The sequence below is a fragment of the Ornithorhynchus anatinus genome, chromosome 2 (assembly GCF_004115215.2).
Source record: "Ornithorhynchus anatinus isolate Pmale09 chromosome 2, mOrnAna1.pri.v4, whole genome shotgun sequence".
In the NCBI taxonomy this organism is placed as follows: domain Eukaryota; kingdom Metazoa; phylum Chordata; class Mammalia; order Monotremata; family Ornithorhynchidae; genus Ornithorhynchus; species Ornithorhynchus anatinus.
In genome coordinates, this window is record NC_041729.1 from 150,819,876 (window position 1) to 150,838,469 (window position 18,594).

Sequence of the window (18,594 nt, forward strand, 5' to 3'; positions counted from 1 at the left end):
AGTCCAGCAAAAGACACTGAGAAGGATCCGCCAGGAAGTCTCTAGACTGTAAGCTTTTTATGGGCAGGGAGCTCGTCCACTAAGTCTGTTGTATTTTACTCTCCCAAGTGCTTAGTACAGTGTTCTGCAGAGAGTAAGCACTCAGTAAATACCACCGATTGAAGAGATAAGAATTGTGTCCCTATAGCCAGCTGGTTAACAGTTGTAATGTTTCCTGAAGAAAATGCTCTGCACAAAACAATCAATATTTATTGAGTGCTTATATGCAGGGCACCGTACTATACACTTGGGAGAGTCGATTCGAAAGAATAAACACCACTGACGGAGAAAGGAGTGGTAAGATGCCTTCAACGCTATAGATAGGTCTGAGAGAATAAGGATTGAATCCATTAAGTTTGCAAGAAGGTCACAGGCCTGGGAGAGTGGTTTCGGTGGAGTGGAGGGAACAGGAACTGAATTGTAGAGGGTCAAGGAGGGAGCTGGAAAAGGGGAAGTGGAAGCAGTGGGTTTAGGGGACTCATTCACAGAGTCTGGACCAGAATGGGAAGAGGGAGAAGAGGTTAGAGCTGGAAGATGCGGTGGAATACAGAAATCAGTGGCATTTATTGAGCACTTCCTGTGTTCAGAGAGCACAGATGTGGGAATTTGGGGGCGGGGGAAGAGATAAGAGATGTGAGCATGCTTGAAAGCTGAGGGGAAAGGGGCCATCAGAGAATGAGCAGTTGAAATGTTACTCAGGGAGGGAAAAGTGGACACGAGTGTTTTTAGAAGATGAGGGGGAATGGAGACAGAGGGGTAGATTTTGAGATATGGAAGGGAAGGACGAGAATATAGATGAGGGAGTGGGAAGAAGATTATGGGGAGATCACGCCAGATCAATAGATGCGATTTACGGAGCATTCTGTTCAGTGGACAGTACAAGTGCTTAAGAAAGTACAGTACAGTTGGTAGACATAATCCTTGCCTTCAAGGAGCTTACGGGCTAATAAGGAAGACAGGCACTAAAATAAATTACAGGTAAAGGAACCAAATATAAAGATATGTGGGCATCTTGAGGGCCAGGGACCATGTCTAATTCTCATCTGTGTGTTTTTGTTTTCCCAGCACTTAGTACAGTGATCTTTACATAATAGATGCTTAATAAATACTATTATTCCTTTGTACCTAAGTGCTTAGGAGGCACTAAGTGCACAAATGACACAGAATGGAAGGAAAATAAAGCAGAGGAATAATAATAATAATTGATAATAATAATGATGGTATTTGTTAAGCCAGGCACTGTAGTAAGCACTGGGGTGGATACGGTCTCAATCTCCATTTTGCAGATGAGGTCACTGAGGCACAGAGAAGTAAAGTGACTTGCCCAAGGCCACACAGTAGACAAGTGGTGGAACTGTCATTAGAACCCATGACCTTCTGACTCCCAGGCCCGTGCTCTATCCGCTTAACCATGCCACTTTTTGAGAGATTAGTCAGAGAAGGCTTTCTGGAGATATAATTTCAGTAGGGCTTTGAAGATGGGGAGAGTGCATGTTCTTTTATACTGTTATACTGTACTCTTACAAGTGCTCAGTACAATGCTCTGCACATAGTAAGCACTCTATAAATATAACTGACTAGAGGAGCAAAGTGTATGGGCTGGGTTGAAGTGGAAGAGGATTTGAGGATAAGTTTGGGGGGTGTGGGGAATGTGAGCTCACTGACATGCAGCATGGCATAGCAGACAGAGTATGGGCCTGGAAGTCAGAGAACTCGGGTTCTAATCCCGGCTGCTGTGTGAGCTTGGATGAGTCACTTCATTTCTCTGTGCCTCAGTTTCCTCATCTGCAAAAGGGGGATTCAATACCTGTTCTCCCTCCTACTTGAACTGTAAGCCCCATGTAGTGTAATAGGGTCTATGACCAGATTAATTTGTATCTTCCCCAGCACTTAGTACAGTGCTCAATACACTTATCAAATACCAAAAAAAAAAAAGCACACAGGGGTTGTGTCCTCTCACCTCTAACCAACCACAGACTTCTTAACCTCTCCCTACCTGTCTTTCTAAAACAGGTCATCTCAAAGCCAAAAATGTCAACATCCAGAAGGCACAAGAAAAATAATTTTGAATGCAACAACGACCTCGACAGCCAAACAAAACTTCAAAGCATTTCATAACTTGGCACAAATAATGGCAGTATTTTATAAAATCCTCTGAGGTGCCCAAAAGTCCAATAACACAAAATCAGAAAAATATTCAATAAAACTGCAATAGATGGCTAAAACTGAAGACTTTCTATACCTCATGGCCCTGAAATTAGGACATAGACAAGCTTCCTGGTTTTTGTTAGTACATGTGCAATGTATCAAAGCTCTGAGGAAAATTTATCCTGAATTCAGATGCACGGCAACCGGTAAAAACTAGAGATCTGTTTGGGAATAATAAAACCTAAATTTAACTTCGGATATAGATAGTTCCGTAAAGCACTAGACTTTGTAAAATCCTGTTATACCTTAGTATTATCAGTAATGTTCTCTATATCACACACAAAATACTTTGATCCTGCTGTGAACACTATTTTTATACCCTGTAGAAGGCTTTAAGATCATGTGGTCATTTATTTATACAGATTTTCATCCTAATCCTTTCCTGACATGGAAGTTTTTTAAAAAGCATTAGACTGTAAGCTTCTTATGGGCAGGAAACCTGTGTGCTAATTCTGTCCAACTGTACTCTCCCAAGCACTAAACACAGTGTTCTACATATAGATAGCACTCAATGAATACCACTGATTGATCGAACCCAACAAACTGAACTGTTACAGTTTCAACTGGACAAACAATGTAATATAATCTAACTGGAAGTACTAAAGGGAATTTCTGCAGGAAAATGTAATTATTCAAACAAATTTTAGCCAAGACATCAGGGTTAACATATTTTACTGAAAGAGCCCTATCAAACCAGAAGAAAAGTTGACCCTGATAATTCAGCCGGTCTAAAAACTACAAGCAATAAAACCCTTTAGGAATAGACATAACCATAAATTTTGGAGATGTCAAAGAAAGCCACTTCCAAAATCCCCCCCACAGAACTCATGCTTACACAGTAGAACACAATCAAGGGTGGATCCGTCTAACTGCATTTCATTCAATCAAGAGACTTTAAAAAAAAATATCAGGCTCCACAAAATCCTCATCAGTTGTCCTTTCCAACCTAGCCATACCTGCAAAACCTTTACCACAAAGCCTAGATGAAGACCATGCAAGCACCTCCCCATAGTCAAATAGCTACAGTAATGGTATTTACTGAAAAGCACAAGTCCACCCCTGGAAAACTACCATTCAGGCACTCACTCAAGACACGTTGCCTACCCACAGGGAAAACTTACAATTTAAGCAATGATGGCATCTGAACAAATTTAACGTTCAACTGGATACACCTAAGTACACAAGTATCGAGAAGGGGTATAAATGCTTAATTGCCAGAAGCGGCTGGTGGATTGACTCAGTTCATCTACAAGAAACTATTTTTCCATGAAAACCTGGGAATAAAAAGGTTAACAAAAAAGAAGCAGTGTTCATTAAACTTGCTTTCGATCACAGTCATCGGATACTTGCTAATGGGCGTGGCTGAAATCCCACAGCTTCAATGTTCTAGAAACACTATTTCGAGCATCAAGTATACAAGTTATTTACCTCCATTTTAGTAGTAAGCTCATTTAAATGGTACCGTACAGTTTGGAATTTCAAGCTTCAAGCCTCAGTAACCAGCACATTTACAGACCATCGATGCCAACTGATTTGCCTTTCAAGATAACCAATTATTCAACCCTGAAGTGCAAGACAGCTATTATAATGACGTTAACGACTTTCACAATATCAATACGCAGAATGAAGTTATGAGTTCAACACCTACCTGTTATGTCCTTTTAATATTTAAAAAGCTACTAAATAGGAGCGATAGTGAGGAAACTAATGTTTAACTGCTCTCACTGCCATTGAGCTAATTGGATTAGAGGTGGTCAACAACAGAGGAGACAAGAAGCCAACATCCAAAACTACACTAATTTCAAAAAAAATTCTTCTGGAAAGCACCTCAGAGTTTATTTATGACATTACTATTTTGACAGAAACGGGAAGGCATCCCTGTTAACTGATACTCACCCCTAGCAAAGGATATAAAAAAAATAGGCCAGCGCAAAAGTACACGCTTTTAATTTTACTATTTGGGGTTACAATCTGAAAAATCGTTTTGAAGGCTGGTAAATGCGTTAAGCAGAATACAAGTATTATCAGAAGTTGCAAGTTTGAGAGGAAACAGAATGCTGCCGGGAGAATCCCATTCATCATGAGACTCTGCACCTTCATTTGAGGAACAAACCACTCCCCCTGGGGACCAGTACCTAGCTACGAGGTCTCTCCAGGGTGGGTTGATCTCCCCTGATTCTTGCTTGCTGATTCTCCTCTGGCAGGACAGCTGGGCCCACCTCACTAAAATTAAACCAAGGTGCCTTCCGCAGAGCACTAGGGAAAAATTGAGGAACTGTAAAGTGCAAGTACATGTCAATTCTTGTAGCATCTGAATGAATGTAACTTTTCATTAAACTCTGTGACTGAGATTGTTCGGTGACATTTTCTGGGCTTCACCTCTATGGAGGACTACAGATTCCTCAAAGATATTCAAGAGCTAGAAAATGGGTCCCCTTGCAAAGAGATAAGGAACTTGGATCAGAATAACTTCACCTCTCTTCTCCAGACAGATGAATATAATAATAATAATGGTGGTATTTGTTAAGCACTTACTATGTGCAAAGCACTGTTCTAAGTGCTGGGGGGATACAAGCTGATCAGGATGTCCCACGTGGGGTTCAGTTTTAATCCCCATTTTACAGATGAGGTAGCTGAGGCACAGAGAAGTTAAGTGACTTGCCCAAAGTCACACAGCTGGCAAGCAGCAGAACTGGGATTAGAACCCATGACCTCTGAATCCCAAGCCCAGGTTCTTTCCACTGAGCCACGCTGTGAGGATGGAATGAGGCAGAGGACACTGCACTAGCTGACCAAGCTGGGATAAACCGGTAGATGATTTGGTTTTATTTGGTTTGCTTCAAGTTCTAAAATGTCTCCCAGTCAACTGATGTTGATTTAATGAAACTTCATTCTACTCCAGAATAACTATACCAGGGACAGTGACCTGTTACTTTCTAATTCCAAAGACGACAAGACCCAGTGGAAAGCATGGGACTGGGACTCAGTGGGACCTAATCCGGCTCTGTCACTTGCTTGCGGTGTCACTTTGGGCAAGTCACTTAACTTCTGCTTCTCAGTTTCTTCATCGGTTATATGGGGAACACCTGTTTTGCCTCCTTCCTAGACTAACCCCCCTCAACTGTAAACCCTTCATGGAATAAGGTTGGTACCTGACCTGATCACCTTTTATCTACCCCTACCCAAGTACGGTGCCTCGCACATAGTAAACACTTAATCCCACTATTGTTGTTGCTGTTATTAAAGACAGAATGGGAAATGGGCTTTTGATGCAATTAGGATTTAGCTTAACTATATATTAGAACTTCCCCAAAGAAATGGACAACACTGGGTAATGAAGGGGGTTATAGCTCTTCCTACTCTAAATGTCTAAGATTTTTATGTTGTGATGGCTCTCATCTCTATCCACTGAACCATCTCTACTTTCACCAACTCTGAAGTGCCTCTATCTAACCTTTTCACCTGTCTTCCCCCCTGCCACACACACATCCCCTCCAATCCCCTTCAAATCTGTCCTATGTCCCCCTAGACATCTAATCTTTTGACCCACACCCATTTTCTCAAATCCTACCCCATTTAGTCTCCTTACCCAAACTTCCTTCCCTTCACTTACACACACAAACGAACACCCTCAACACTTCCATCATCTCCTCTCAACTCACGTTCCTCCCTCTCTTTGCTGAACTCCTACCACTAACCCCTCAGCCCTGGACTGTGCTTCCACATTGTGCTTCCTCTGCTCCTGGAAATGAGCCAGGGAGCAATGGTGGCCAAAATCCCATTAAACAGGCTGACCTTACCCATCTCTCATTCAGCAAGTGACAGAGCCGGATTAGGTCCCACTGAGTCCCAGTCCCATGCTTTAACTCCACCTGGTAATATTATTTCTCCATCCTTACTGATCCCCCTGCCCACTGCCTTCACTGGTTGTTTCAGACATTCAACTCCCTCCTCAAAGCCCCTGACCTTCCACCATCTGACTTCTTTCTCCTTGTGACCTGGCCATGTACTCTACTGAGAAAACTGAAACCATCAAGTGCAATATCTCCCTAAAATTTCCCTTGCTACTCTCCAGTCCCTCCCTCCTCCTGACTCTTCTTCGACTCACCCACCTTTCCCAGCGGTACCTCAAGAGATCTCCAGCCTCCCTTCAAAATCTACCCCTTCCACTTACACCTCCAACCCTATCATCTCGTCATACCTTATCAGAACACTTGCCCCCTCCCTTCTTCCCTCTCTGACCACCATTTTCATCTCTTCATTCTCCAATGTCTTCCTCAAACTTGTTCAGGTATCTTCCGTCCAAAAAAAAAAAAAACCCCAAAAAAGCCTTCCCTTGACCCCACAACTCCCTCCAGTTATCACCATCTCTCTCCTGCCATTCCTCACCCAACTCTGAGCAATTTCTCTCTGCATCGACTGCCTCCAAATTCTGGCTTCCATTTCCTTCACTCCTCCAAAACTGTCCTCTTTAAGGTTACCAAGGTTACCAATGAGCAGCAGGATGACCCAGTGGCAAGAGCATGGGTTTGAGAGTCAGAGGTCGTGGGTTCTAATCCCAGCTTCTCCACTTGTCTGCTGTGTGACCTTGGGCGAGTCTCTTCACTTCTCTGCGCCTCAGTTACCTCATCTGTAAAATGGGGATTAAGACCGCGAGCCCCACGTGGGACACCTGATTACCATGTATCTACCCCAGTGCTTAGAACAGTGCTTGGAACATAGTAGGCGCTTGACAAATACCATAATTATTACCTTCTTGCCCAATCCAACGTGGCCTCTACTACAGCCTAATCTTCCTCTTATCTGCCTTCAATACTGTGGACTACCCCCTTTCTCCTGGAAAACGTCAAGCTTGACTTCTCTGACAGCGTCCACTCCTGGGTCTCCCATCCCCCTGGACACTCACTTTCAGTCTCTTTTACGGACTCCTCCTATTACAACAGAGATCTCTCACTTTGCTCCTCTAACACCAACGTGTTCACTGTGCCTCCGTCTCCTCTATCTCCCCGCTGCCGCCTCATCCATGTCCTGCCTCTGGTGTACAACTCCCTCACCCTTCACGTCTGACAGATCATCACTCTCCCCACCTCCAAAGCCTTATTAAAATCAAAACTCCTCCAAGAGGCCCTCATTTCCCTGACTCCCTTCTCCCTTCCATTTGGATTTGTTCCCTTTATTAACCCCACAGCATTTACATACGTATTCATACCTTATTTTAAGATATGAATAATAGTAGTAATGATAATGGCATTTGTTAAGCTCTTACTATGTGCTTAGCAGTGTACTGAGTGCTGGGATAGATACTAGGTAATCAGGTCCCGTCACGGGACTCAAGGTGAAGTAGAAGTGCGAATAAATATTGAATCCCCATTTTGCAGGGGAGAGAAGATAAGTGACTTGCCCAAGGTCACAGAGCAGGTTAGTGACGGAACCGGGATTAGAACCCAGGTTCCAGATCTCGTCTGTCTCCCCACCTCCGACCGTAACTCCTTGTAAGCAGGGACCAGATCGACCGACTCTCCAACTCTGTTATACTGAACACTCAAGCGCTCAGTACAGTGCTCTGCACGCAGTAAGCACTCAATTCATACATCTGAGGGACACTGGAGGAAGGAACTAGATTTTTTTTCCAGCCCTATTCTCTTTAATCAACTCACCAGCCAATTCAAACTCATTTGTAAGAGTCAACCTTGCTCTTTAAGGCCACATTCTCCCCCCTCCAGTATTGACTTGTTTAAGCAGTGCCTTTGCCTTGGAGACACACTGACTGCTAATGAGCATGTGACTCAGACATGTGGTATATGATTACTTCAAACTGCTGCAAGTCCTGCCTCCGACGGTGTGCTTAAGGCCTCTAACATTCCCAGTGAAAGGAAAACAAAATAACACAACCTGCGACCAAAGCCTACTACATTAAGCATGATCTGCTTTTCTGCTGGCTTCATGTCTCATCTCTTCCTGGGTCCAAACAAGAATCCCACTAGATATTAGGAGGGAGGCTGGAAACACGGAGCAAAAATTAACACGCCTGGAGTTTCAAAACACTACCTGATGCCAAAGGCGTAAGGGGAGGCCAGGAGAAGGATCCAGAAGGGAGCAGAAGGGAAGAGGATGAGTGGAGGTAGAATGAGCTCATCCGTTTTTCCTTGCTACCTAGGCTACTTCCCTGTCTAACTTTCTCTCATCCCCTGGTCTTTAACAATACTCTCCTGGCTGGAAAAACCTAAAACAAAAACGTCTGAGGCACAGAAATATCTCCCCTCATCTCGGAAGTCCTGTCCCACTTTTGTTTTTGTGCATTAAAAGAAGTTGACTAGGAATTACAGGGATGAAAATTATGCATCCTGGAAATTCCTAAAATTCTGATACTTCCCAGAAGGACGCTTACTGTGTATGAGTAAACTCATATAATGTTTGGGACCCTCGGAGTTCATACCTTTCACTCTGGTAGCGCACTAAGAACTGCAGAGTGCGGAAAAAAATGAAATAATCTGAAACCACCCAGACTTCTTAAAACCAACAGCACCAAGTTTTTCAGTTCTAGAAAGTGAGTTGACAATATTTAGTTTCTTTTTTTGCCTCCAAAAGTAACCCAATCTTTCCTTGCTTTCTTCAAAACACCATTTGAGATGCTAACACCAGGTGTGATCAAAATACTAATTAAGTCAGAATTATAAGAAAGAAGAACATTCTCCCAATGTAGGAAAAAGATTTAAAAAATCGGCTCTCTTAAAATTGGGTATTAATACGGTTGTGGGTGGTGAGGGATGCCCAGAGTCTGTTTTGTTTTTTTAAATTATGGGAAATCTGCAGCTAGTACATAAAGACCCCTACAAGAGAAGCAGCATGGCACAGTGGACAGAGCAGGCGCTTGGGAATCGGAAGGTCATGGGTTCTAACCCCGACTCCGCCCCTTGTCTGCTGTGTGACCTGGGGCAAGTTACTTCACTTCTCTGGGCCTCAGTGACCTCATCTGCAAAAATGGGGATTGAGACTGGAAGCCCCAGGTGGGACAGGGGACGGAGTCCAATCCGACTTGCTGGGACCCACCCCAGTGCTTGGTAGAGGGCCAGGCCCACACTAGGTGCTTACATTAGAGAAGCAGCGTGGCTCAGGGGAAAGAGCACGGGCTTGGGAGCCAGAGGTTGTGGGTTCGAATCCCCATATGCCACTTGTCACCTTTGTGACTGTGGGCAAGTCACTTAATAATAATGTTGGTATTTGTTAAGCGCTTACTATGTGCCGAGCACTGTTCTAAGCGCTGGGGTAGACAAAGGGGAATCAGGTTGTCCCACGTGGGGCTCACAGTCTTAATCCCCATTTTACAGATGAGGGAACTGAGGCCCAGAGAAGTTAAGTGACTCGCCCAGAGTCACACAGCCGACAAGTGGCAGAGCTGGGATTCGAACTCATGAGCCCTGACTCCAAAGCCCGTGCTCTTTCCACTGAGCCACGCTGCTTCTCTGGGTCTCTTCTCTGGGCCTCAGTTACCTCATCTGTAAAATGGGGGTAAAGACTGTGAGCCTCACGTAGGACAATCTGATGACCCTGTATCTCCCCCAGCACTTAGAACAGTGCTCTGCACATAGTAAGTGCTTAATACCAACATTATTATTATTATTAAATACCATAATTATGATTACATTCCAAATCTGAACATAAAATGACAGACAACTTGAAATTTAAGACACTGCATTCCCAGGCAAAAAATCTGGAAAAAGATTTTACTCATTTACTGAACAATTAAAATTGCCAGATTATAGATGAACATTCTCAACTAGAAATACAATTCTTGTAGTAGCGAATAGATCCAACTCATGTACCACCACTAAAACCCCCTTCGGCAGGTTTCTATTTTGCGGATGATGAACTGATTATACCCCATCACTCGGGGAACCACCTTATTCCGTACACGAGACGGTTCCGTTCCCTTTAATTCACAGCCGATATTCCCGCACACATTTTTCTGAATCGGGCAGGAAGTGCCGGTTAAATTCCCTGAAAATGTCTGAACCTACACAATAGAGTTTTTTTTTTCTTCAAAAGACCGCTACCAGGTAAAAATGAAAATCAGATTTTTAACTGGGCCACTGATAGGACATTTTACCCCTCACTGAGGGGGGTTTTGTTTGAGCTCAGATAAGACAGAGAACTGGAAGAATTCGAATGTAACGTAACATCCCCCCTCAAAACCCAAATCTGGACGGATTTCTCCCCCGTCACCCGCGATCTGCGTGGGCAAGCCGGGCCCGGTCGGGGATTGCACGGTCCCCGGTGGACGATAAAGACGCAACAATGCAACCACAAGGTGTGTGTGTGTTGGGTGGCGTCGTGTGGTGTCGGGTGGTGTCGGGTGGGGGGGTGGTGAATCGCGGCGGCCGGAATCCGAAACGTGGGGAGCAGCCAAACCCCTCCGGCTTCCTCACATCATCCACTCGGTCGCCTTGATCGCGTGCTGTGTGCGGAGCACTGGCCTAAGCGCTCGGAACGGACGGTCGATCCCTGCCCCCCAACGACGGGCTGGCGGTCTAAAAATGGCAAGGCGGCTCGGAGACGCCCCCCGCCCCGGATTTATCCGTCCTCCTGGGTGCGCGCTTAGGGTGTGCAGAGCACTGCGCTAAGCGGTGGAACGAGACCCCGTTCCGAGGTCGGCGTGTCGGGGGGGAGGGGGGACGGACCAGCGGCCTGGGCTGTTGTGGGGGGGCCTGGGGAGCCTCCTCCTCCTCCTCCTGGAGGGGGGCGGTCCCGGGGGGGGGGGTCCCGGTGTGTGTGGGGGGGGGGTCACTCACCGAGTGGAGGTGCCCTTGCGGACATCGCACATCATGCACTTGAAGGCCTCGGCGCTGTTCCGGAAGGTGCAGACGCTGCAGTCCCAGTAGCCCTCGTCGGAGGCCGGCTTGGGCTGCCGCTTCGGCCTGCACCGCACCGACGCACACAAAACACCGTTCAGTCCTTCGTCCCGGGCGCTCGCTCTGCGCGGGGCGCCGGAGGGGGGCGGGGGGCCGGGCCCGGCAGGCCGCATCGGGGGGGGTCCAACCGCCGGGGCACCGGGGGGGACCGGGGGGCGGGGGAGGCCGGACCCCCCGACTCCCCCTCGCCCCCCGACTCCGGGGGGGGGGGGGGGGGGGACGAGGACCGGCGGGGGGGGAGGGGGGGGCGGCTCCTGACACCGCCGCCCGCCGCCGCCATGGCTGCTCCATTGTGGGGCCCGGGCCGAGGCCGCCGCTCCCCCGGCGGCCTCCGCCGTCCCGCCACCCTCCCCCCCCCTCCCCGCCCCGGGGGCCCCCCCCCCCCGCCCTCCGACCGCCCGCTCCGTCTCTCCGTCTGCGTTTCTCTCACCTGGTCGGGCTCTTCTTGTCTCCCATGGCTAGTCGGATGGGGCCGGCCGGTGGGCCGCGGCTGAGCCTGCCTCGGCGCGTCGGTCGGTCGGTCGGCGGGTGGGTGGGTGGGTGAGGTCCTCGGGCCCCCGGCTCGGTGTGGATGTGTCAAGGCGGGGGGCTGATCCACCCTCCTCAGCGGAAACGGGGGGAGGTGGGGGCGGGCAGGGGCGCGCGACGCCGCACGGAGGAGGAGCCGGCGGGGGGAGGAGGAGGGAGCGGGGAGGAGGAGGAGGAGCCGCCGCCGATCGCAGCGCGGCCTCCGGCGCAGCCTCCAGCTGGCGGGGGCGGGGCGGGGGGGGAGGGGGGGAGGGGAGGGGGGAGAAGAGGGCCCGCCCACGTGACCCGCGCCCGCCAACCGGCGTCCGCGCTCCACACTTCAAACGGGCCCCAGCGACCACGGGCTCCGGCCCCGCCCCCCTCCTCCCTCCCCGCCCCCCTCCTCCCTCCCCGCCCCCCTCCTCCCTCCCCGCCCCCCTCCTCCCTCCCCGCCCCCCTCCTCCTTTCCCCTTCTCCTCCTCCCTTCTCCTCCTCCCTTCTCCTCCTCCCTTTCCCTCCTCCCTTCCCCTCCTCCCTTCTCCTCCTTTCCGCCCCTCCCTTCTGCTCCTCCCTTCCCCTCCACCCCTCACCACCTCTCCTCAAGGCCTGTCCTCAGGGCCTCCCCTCCGTGCCCTTCCTCAGCACCTCTTCTCAGGGCTTCCCCTCACTGCTTCTCCTCAGGGTCTCTCCTCAGGCCCCCCTCAGGGCCTCCCCTCACCGCTTCTCCTCAGGGACCCCCTCAGCACCTCCCCTCAGGGCCTCCCCTCAGGGCCTCTCCTCAGGATCTCCCCTCAAGGCCTCTCCTCAGGGCCTCCCCTCAGGATCTCCCCTCAGGACCTCTCCTCAGCACCTCCTCTTAGGTCCTCCATTCCCCTCCTCTCCTCTGGGCCTCTCCTCGGTGTGTTTCCTCAGGACCTCTCCTCCGAGCCTCCCCTCTCAGCCTCCCTTCAGGGCCTCTCTTCCCTTCCCTCTGGGCCTCCTCTCAGGGCCTCCCCTCAGTGCCCTTCCTCTGGGCCTCCCCTCAGTGCCCTTCCTCTGGGCCTCCCCTCACTGCCTCGTCTCAGGGCCTCCCTTCCCCTCCTCCCCTCAGTGTCCTTCCTCAGTGCCCTTCCTCAGAGCCACCCCTCAGCGCCTCTCCTCTGGGCTTCTCATCAGTGCCTCCCTTCAGGGTCCCCCTTCAGCGCCTCTCCTCAGGGCCTCCCGTCAGCACCTCTCCTCAGGGCCTCCCCTCAGCTCATCCCTTCAGGGCCTCCCCTTTCAGCGCCTCCCTTCAGGGCCTCCCGTCAGCGCCTCTCCCCAGGGCCTCCCCTCAGCACCTCTCCTCCGGGTCTCCTCTCCCCTCCGGGCCGGGCTAACAGGGCAGACCGGACAAGGGGCTCCCCGCACACCGCCGGCCCCCGGCCCTCCCCTCGCTTCCCCCCAAGAGGGCCCGGGCCACCCTCCCCCTTCACATCTGACCGACAGTCCCTCGCCCCTCTTCGAATTCCCGTTGGAGGCACGGCTCCTCCGAGAGGCCTTCCCTGACTAAGCCCTCCTTTCCTCTTAGTAATGATCGTATTTCTTAAGCGCGTCCTGTGTGCCAAGCACTATTCTAAGCACTGGTGATGGCGGAAAAAGGAGGCCCTGGTGTGCTTTTGCTGCCTTGAAGAGGAGGCCATGATGTGCTTTTGCTGCCCTGATAATGCACTTATATATTTAACAACTGTCCTGTCCAACTATCTCAACCCCGCAAAGAAATAACTGTCGCCCTAACAGGCAGTGATCTTAGCCGCACGGGCAAGCCACCCCGATGTTCAACCCTTATCCTGGGATGCGGCGATCTTAGCCGCACGGGCAAGCCACCCCGATGTTCAACCCTTATCCTGGGACGCGTCTGACTCGGATCAAAGAAGGCCGAGGGAAGCGCGGAACCCGACGGGGTCACGAGGGCTTTTCCTGCCTAGCTGACGAACCAGCCTCCGGCCAAGTTTCGACACTGGAACCTAGAAGGCCGCTGGGTGACGACAGAAAGGCCGCAAACATCAGTCCTATCACCGCTCGACATGAACGGGCCCAAAAGCGGACTCCACCTTAAGAAGGGAACTATAAGAAGAAGCCAACCACTGGACCAGGCTCGCCACCTCCCTTAAGGGATGGACGCCCGCTGCGTGCGTTACACCGATTTGGCCTACCGGGGGTACTTGTAATCAGTTGGAATAAAGCTGCTCTTGTTTGCTATTGGCTTGATCCTCCGAGTAATTCTTTACTCGCCCCCGATCTGAACCCTGTACTGGCGGACTCCGATGTCCGCCATCACTGGGGTGGGTGTAAGGTAATCAGGTTGTCCCACCTGGGGTTCATGGCCTTAATTCCCATTTGGTAGATGAGGGTACTGAGGTGCAGAGGAGTGAACTGACTTGGCCAAGGTCACAGAGAGGATAAGTGGCGGAGCCGGGATTAGAACCCACATCCCAAACCCGTCCTCTTGCCATTCATTCATTCAATCGATCGTATTTATTGAGCACTTACTGTGTGCAGAGCACAGTTCTAAGCACTTGGAAAGTATGATATAGCAGTAAAGAGACAGTCCCTGCCCACAATGAGCTCACAGTCTATAAAGGGAGGAGGCAGACATCAATAAAAGTGAATGGGCATCAATATAACTAAATGGAATTATAGACGTATACACAAGTGTTGTGAGGCAGGGAAGGGGGGAAGAGGAAAGGGAGGGAGTCGGAGCGATGGGGAGGAGGAGCAGAGGGAAAGGGGGACTCAGTCTGGGAAGGCTTCCTGGAGGAGGTGAGCTCTCAGTAGGGCTTTGAAGAGGGGAAGAGAATTAGTTTGGCAGAGGTGAGGAGGGAGGGCGTTCCAGGACCGCGGGAGGACGTGGCCCAGGGGTCGACGGCCGGATAGGTGTGAATGGAGGACGGTGAGAAGGTGAGCGGCAGAGGAGCGGAGCGTTCGGGGCGGGCAGTAGAAAGAGAGAAGGGAGGTGAGGTAGGAGGGGGCAAGGTGACGGAGAGCTTTGAAGCCAAGAATGAGGAGTTTTTGCTCGATAGGAAGGTTGATAGGCAACCACTGGAAGCGGCTTGCCCAAGGTCACACAGCAGATATGTGGCAGAGCTTGAATTAGAACCCACGTCCTCTGGCTCCCAAGCCGGTGCTCTTTCCAACGTAATTTATATTAAAGTGTCTCTCGCCCTCGAGACTGAACACTCATTGTGGGCAGAGAAAGGGTCTCTAGACTCTGGAGTATTTGTGTCTCCCAGGCATGGAGTACAGTGTTCTGTACACAGTAGGCACTTAACAAATATCATTGATTGATTGAGTACTTGATCAGTAGTAGCATGGCTCAGTGAAAAGAGGCCGGGCTTGGGAGTCAGAGGTATGAGTTCGAATCCCTATTCTGCCACTTGTCAGCTGTGTGACTGTGGGCAAGTCACTTCACTTCTCTGTGCCTCAGTGACCTGCCTCAGTGACCTCATCTGTAAAATGGGGATGAAGACTGTGAGCCTCACGTGGGACAACCTGATGACCCTGTATCTGCCCCAGTGCTTAGAACAGTGCTCTGCACATAGTAAGCGCTTAACAAATACCAACATCATTATTATTAGTAGTAGTATTTATGGAGCACCTTCTCAGTCAGGAAATAGAGGTTAAAGACACTACCCCTGCCCTGGAGGAGTTTACCATGTAGCCAGAGAGGCAGACATTAAAGTCATTTCAAGTAAGGAGAAATAAATTACAAATAAGTTTAAAAGGAGATGTATTACTGGTCCAGGGGAAGGAGAGGCATGAGTACCCAAGAACTTGGGTTATGGGGAATGCTGAAGTGCCCGTGGCAGGGTGGAGGGAAATAAGATGGGGGACGGTGGGAGAGAGATCAATCACACATGACCTGAAGACGTTATTGCAGAATGGCTTTGAAAGTGGGAAAAGCAGAGGAATTGAAGGGAATCAGACACATTGCTTGCTCAATCACCTCCACAGTTACCTGGACCAGATGAAAGGTTTCCGGCAGGATAGTTACACTTTTGGCGGGAGTTTCTTCTCACTACTCATTTATTCATTCATTCAATCATACTTATTGAGTGCTTACTGTGTGCAGAGCACTGTAGTAAGTGCTTGGGAAAGTACAATACACCAATAAATGGACACATTCCCTACCCATAATGAACTTACAGTCAGTCTAGAGCCCGGGGAGGGGGGGGGGGGGGGGGGGGGGAGGCTTCTTGGAGGAGATGTGCCTTCGGTAAGCCTTTGAAGTGGGGGAGAGTAATTGTTAAATTTGAGGAGGGAGGGCTTTCCAGTCCAGTGGGGTCCTCTAGGGATCACCTATCAGCCATGTTGGTGGGATTGAATTGAATAACCTTTGCTACTGCAGTGACACAGCACCAAGAAAGTGGAATCAATCAATCAACCCGAGTGCTTACTCTGTGCAGAGCACCATGCTAAGCACTTGAGGGAGTGCAATATAACCGAGTTGGTGGACCTGTTCCCAACCCACAACGAGCCTACAGTCTAGAGGGGGAAACCAACACTTATATAGATAAATAAGCATTTAGTACAGTGCTCGGCACACTGCAAGTGCTCAATAAATGTGATCAATTATAAATACACTATGGTTATGTACATTCATTCATTCAATAGTATTTATTGAGTGCTTACTATGTGCAGAGCACTGTACTAAGCGCTTGGAATGGACAATTCGGCAACAGGTAGAGACAATCCCTGCCCAATGACGGGCTCACAGTTTAATCGGGGGAGACAGAAGGACAAAAACAAGACAACTTAATCACGATAAATAGAATCAAAGGGATGTACACCTCATTAACAAAATTAATAGGGTAATAAAAATATATACAAATGAGCACAGTGCAGAGGGGAGGGGAAGGGAAGGGGGAGGAGCAGAGGGAAAGGGGGCTTAGCTGAGGAGAGGTGAAGGGGGGAAGGGAGAGGGAACAGAGGGCGGAGGGGGAGCAGAGAGGGAGCAGAGGGAAAAGGGGAAGCTCAGTGTGGGAAGGCCTCTTGCAGGAGGTGAGTTCTCAGTAGGGCCTTGAAGAGGGGAAGAGAGTTAGTTTGGTGGAGGTGAGGAAGGGCATTCTAGGACCGCGGGAGGATGTGGCCCAGGGGTCGACGGCGGGATAGGCGAGAACGGGGGACGGTGAGGAGGTGGGCAGCAGAGGAGCGGAGCGTGCGGGGTGGGCAGTGGAGAGAAGGGAGGTGAGGTAGGAGGGGACAAGGTGATGGAGAGCCTTGAAGTCCAGAGTGAGAAGTTTTTGATTCGTGCGGAGGTTGATGGGCAACCACTGGAGGATTTTAAGGAGGGGAGTGACGTGTTCAGAGCCTTTCTGCAGGAAGATGAGCTGGGCAGCGGAATGAAGAATAGACTGGAGTGGGAAGAGACAGGAGGAAAGGAGATCAGAGAGAAGGTTGAGACAATAATCCAGTTGGGATATTATGAGAGCTTATACCAGTAAGATAGCCATTTGGATGGAGAGGAAAGGGTGGATCTTGGCGATATTATACAGGTGAGACTGGCAGGCATTGGTGACGGATTGGATGTGTGGGGTGAATGAGAGAGCTGCAGTGGGGCTGAGGGAGGGGTGAATCAAGGGCAAATCCATGTGCAAGGTGTAATGGAGAAGGGAGTGGGAGAAGAAATTAGGACATGGAGAAGACCTCTTGGAGATGTACTTCTAATAAGGCTTTGAGGTTGGGGACAGTGGCAGGCTGTAGGTCATGAAGCAGGAGGGAGTTCCAGGCCAGATGTAGGACATGGCAAAGGGGACGGCGGCAAGGTAGACGAGATCGAGGTTTAGTGAGTAGGTTGACAATAGAGAAGCGAAATATGCTGGCTGGGTTGTAGGAGGGGAGGAAGGAGGGGGCAAGGTGATCCAGTGTTTGAAAGCCAACAGTAAGGAGTTTCTGCTTGATGTGGAGGTGCACGAGAAACCACCAGAATTTCTTGAGACGTGATGAAACATGGACTGAACAGTTTTGTAGAAAAATGATCTGGGCAGTAGAGTGAAGTATAATAATAATAATAATAGTATTTGTTAAGCACTTACTATGTGCTAAGTGCTGTACTAGCACTGAGGTAGATATAAGCTAATCAGGTTGGACACAGTCCCTGTCCCACCTGGGGCTCACAGTCTAAGTAGGAGGGAGAACAGGTATTGAATCCCCATTTTACAGATGAGGAAACTAAAGCATAGAGAAGTGAAGTGACTTGCCCAAGATCACTCAGCAGGTATATGACGGAGCTGGATTAGAACCCAAGTCCTCTAATGCCCAGGCTCTTTCCTCTAGGCCATGCTGCTCCTCTGTGGACTGAAGTGGACAGGAGGCCGGGAGGACAGCACGGAAGCTGATGCAGTAATCAAGGCAGGATAGAATAAATGCTCGGATTAACATGGTAGAAATTTGGATGGAGAGAAAAGAGTAGACTTTAGTGATGTCTAAAGAAGCAGGGTGGCTCAGTGGAAAGAGCATGGGCTTGGGAGTCAGAGGTCATGGATTCACTTGTCAGCTGTGTGACTGTGGGAAAGTCACTTATCTTCTCTGTGCCTCAGTTACCTCACCTGTAAAATGGGGAATTAAGATGTGAGCCTCACGTGGGACAACCTGATGACCCTGTATCTACCCCAGCGCTTTGAACAGTGTTTGGCACATAGTAAGTGCTTAACAAATACCAACATTATTATTATTGTTATTATTATGTCAAGAAGGTTTGACCGCAAGGATTTTTTGACAGATTGAATATGTCGGTTGAATGAGAGCGATGAGTCGAGGACAATGCCAAGGTTACAGGTTTGTGAGACAGGGAGGTTGGTGGTACTGTCTACAGTGATGGGAAAATCAGGGGGTGGAGGGTGTTTGGGTTGTTGTAGGAGAGCAGCGAGGTAAAATAAGAGAGGGCAAGGTGATTGTATGCTCTCAAAAATCCTCC

The 18,594-nt window shown here is 49.5% G+C and overlaps 1 protein-coding gene and 1 long non-coding RNA gene across 2 annotated transcripts in view; one reads left to right on the forward strand and one right to left on the reverse strand.

Annotated features, from left to right (window-relative positions):
- The window catches only part of YAF2 (YY1 associated factor 2), a 59,023-nt gene extending 47,326 nt beyond the window's left edge, over nt 1-11,697 (reverse strand). The window contains exons 1-2 of the mRNA XM_029057502.2: nt 11,587-11,697; nt 11,037-11,162 (exon numbers count right to left, since the gene is read on the reverse strand). Coding sequence (XP_028913335.1) covers nt 11,037-11,162; nt 11,587-11,612 — 152 coding nt within the window. The 5' untranslated portion in view covers nt 11,613-11,697. The remainder of the gene's footprint in view (nt 1-11,036; nt 11,163-11,586) is intronic.
- On the forward strand, nt 11,575-13,889 carry LOC114809022. The gene is made up of 2 exons (XR_003756777.2): nt 11,575-11,668; nt 13,419-13,889. It is a non-coding gene; the product is annotated as an uncharacterized LOC114809022 (long non-coding RNA).
- Nucleotides 13,890-18,594: the final 4,705 nt, after the last annotated feature.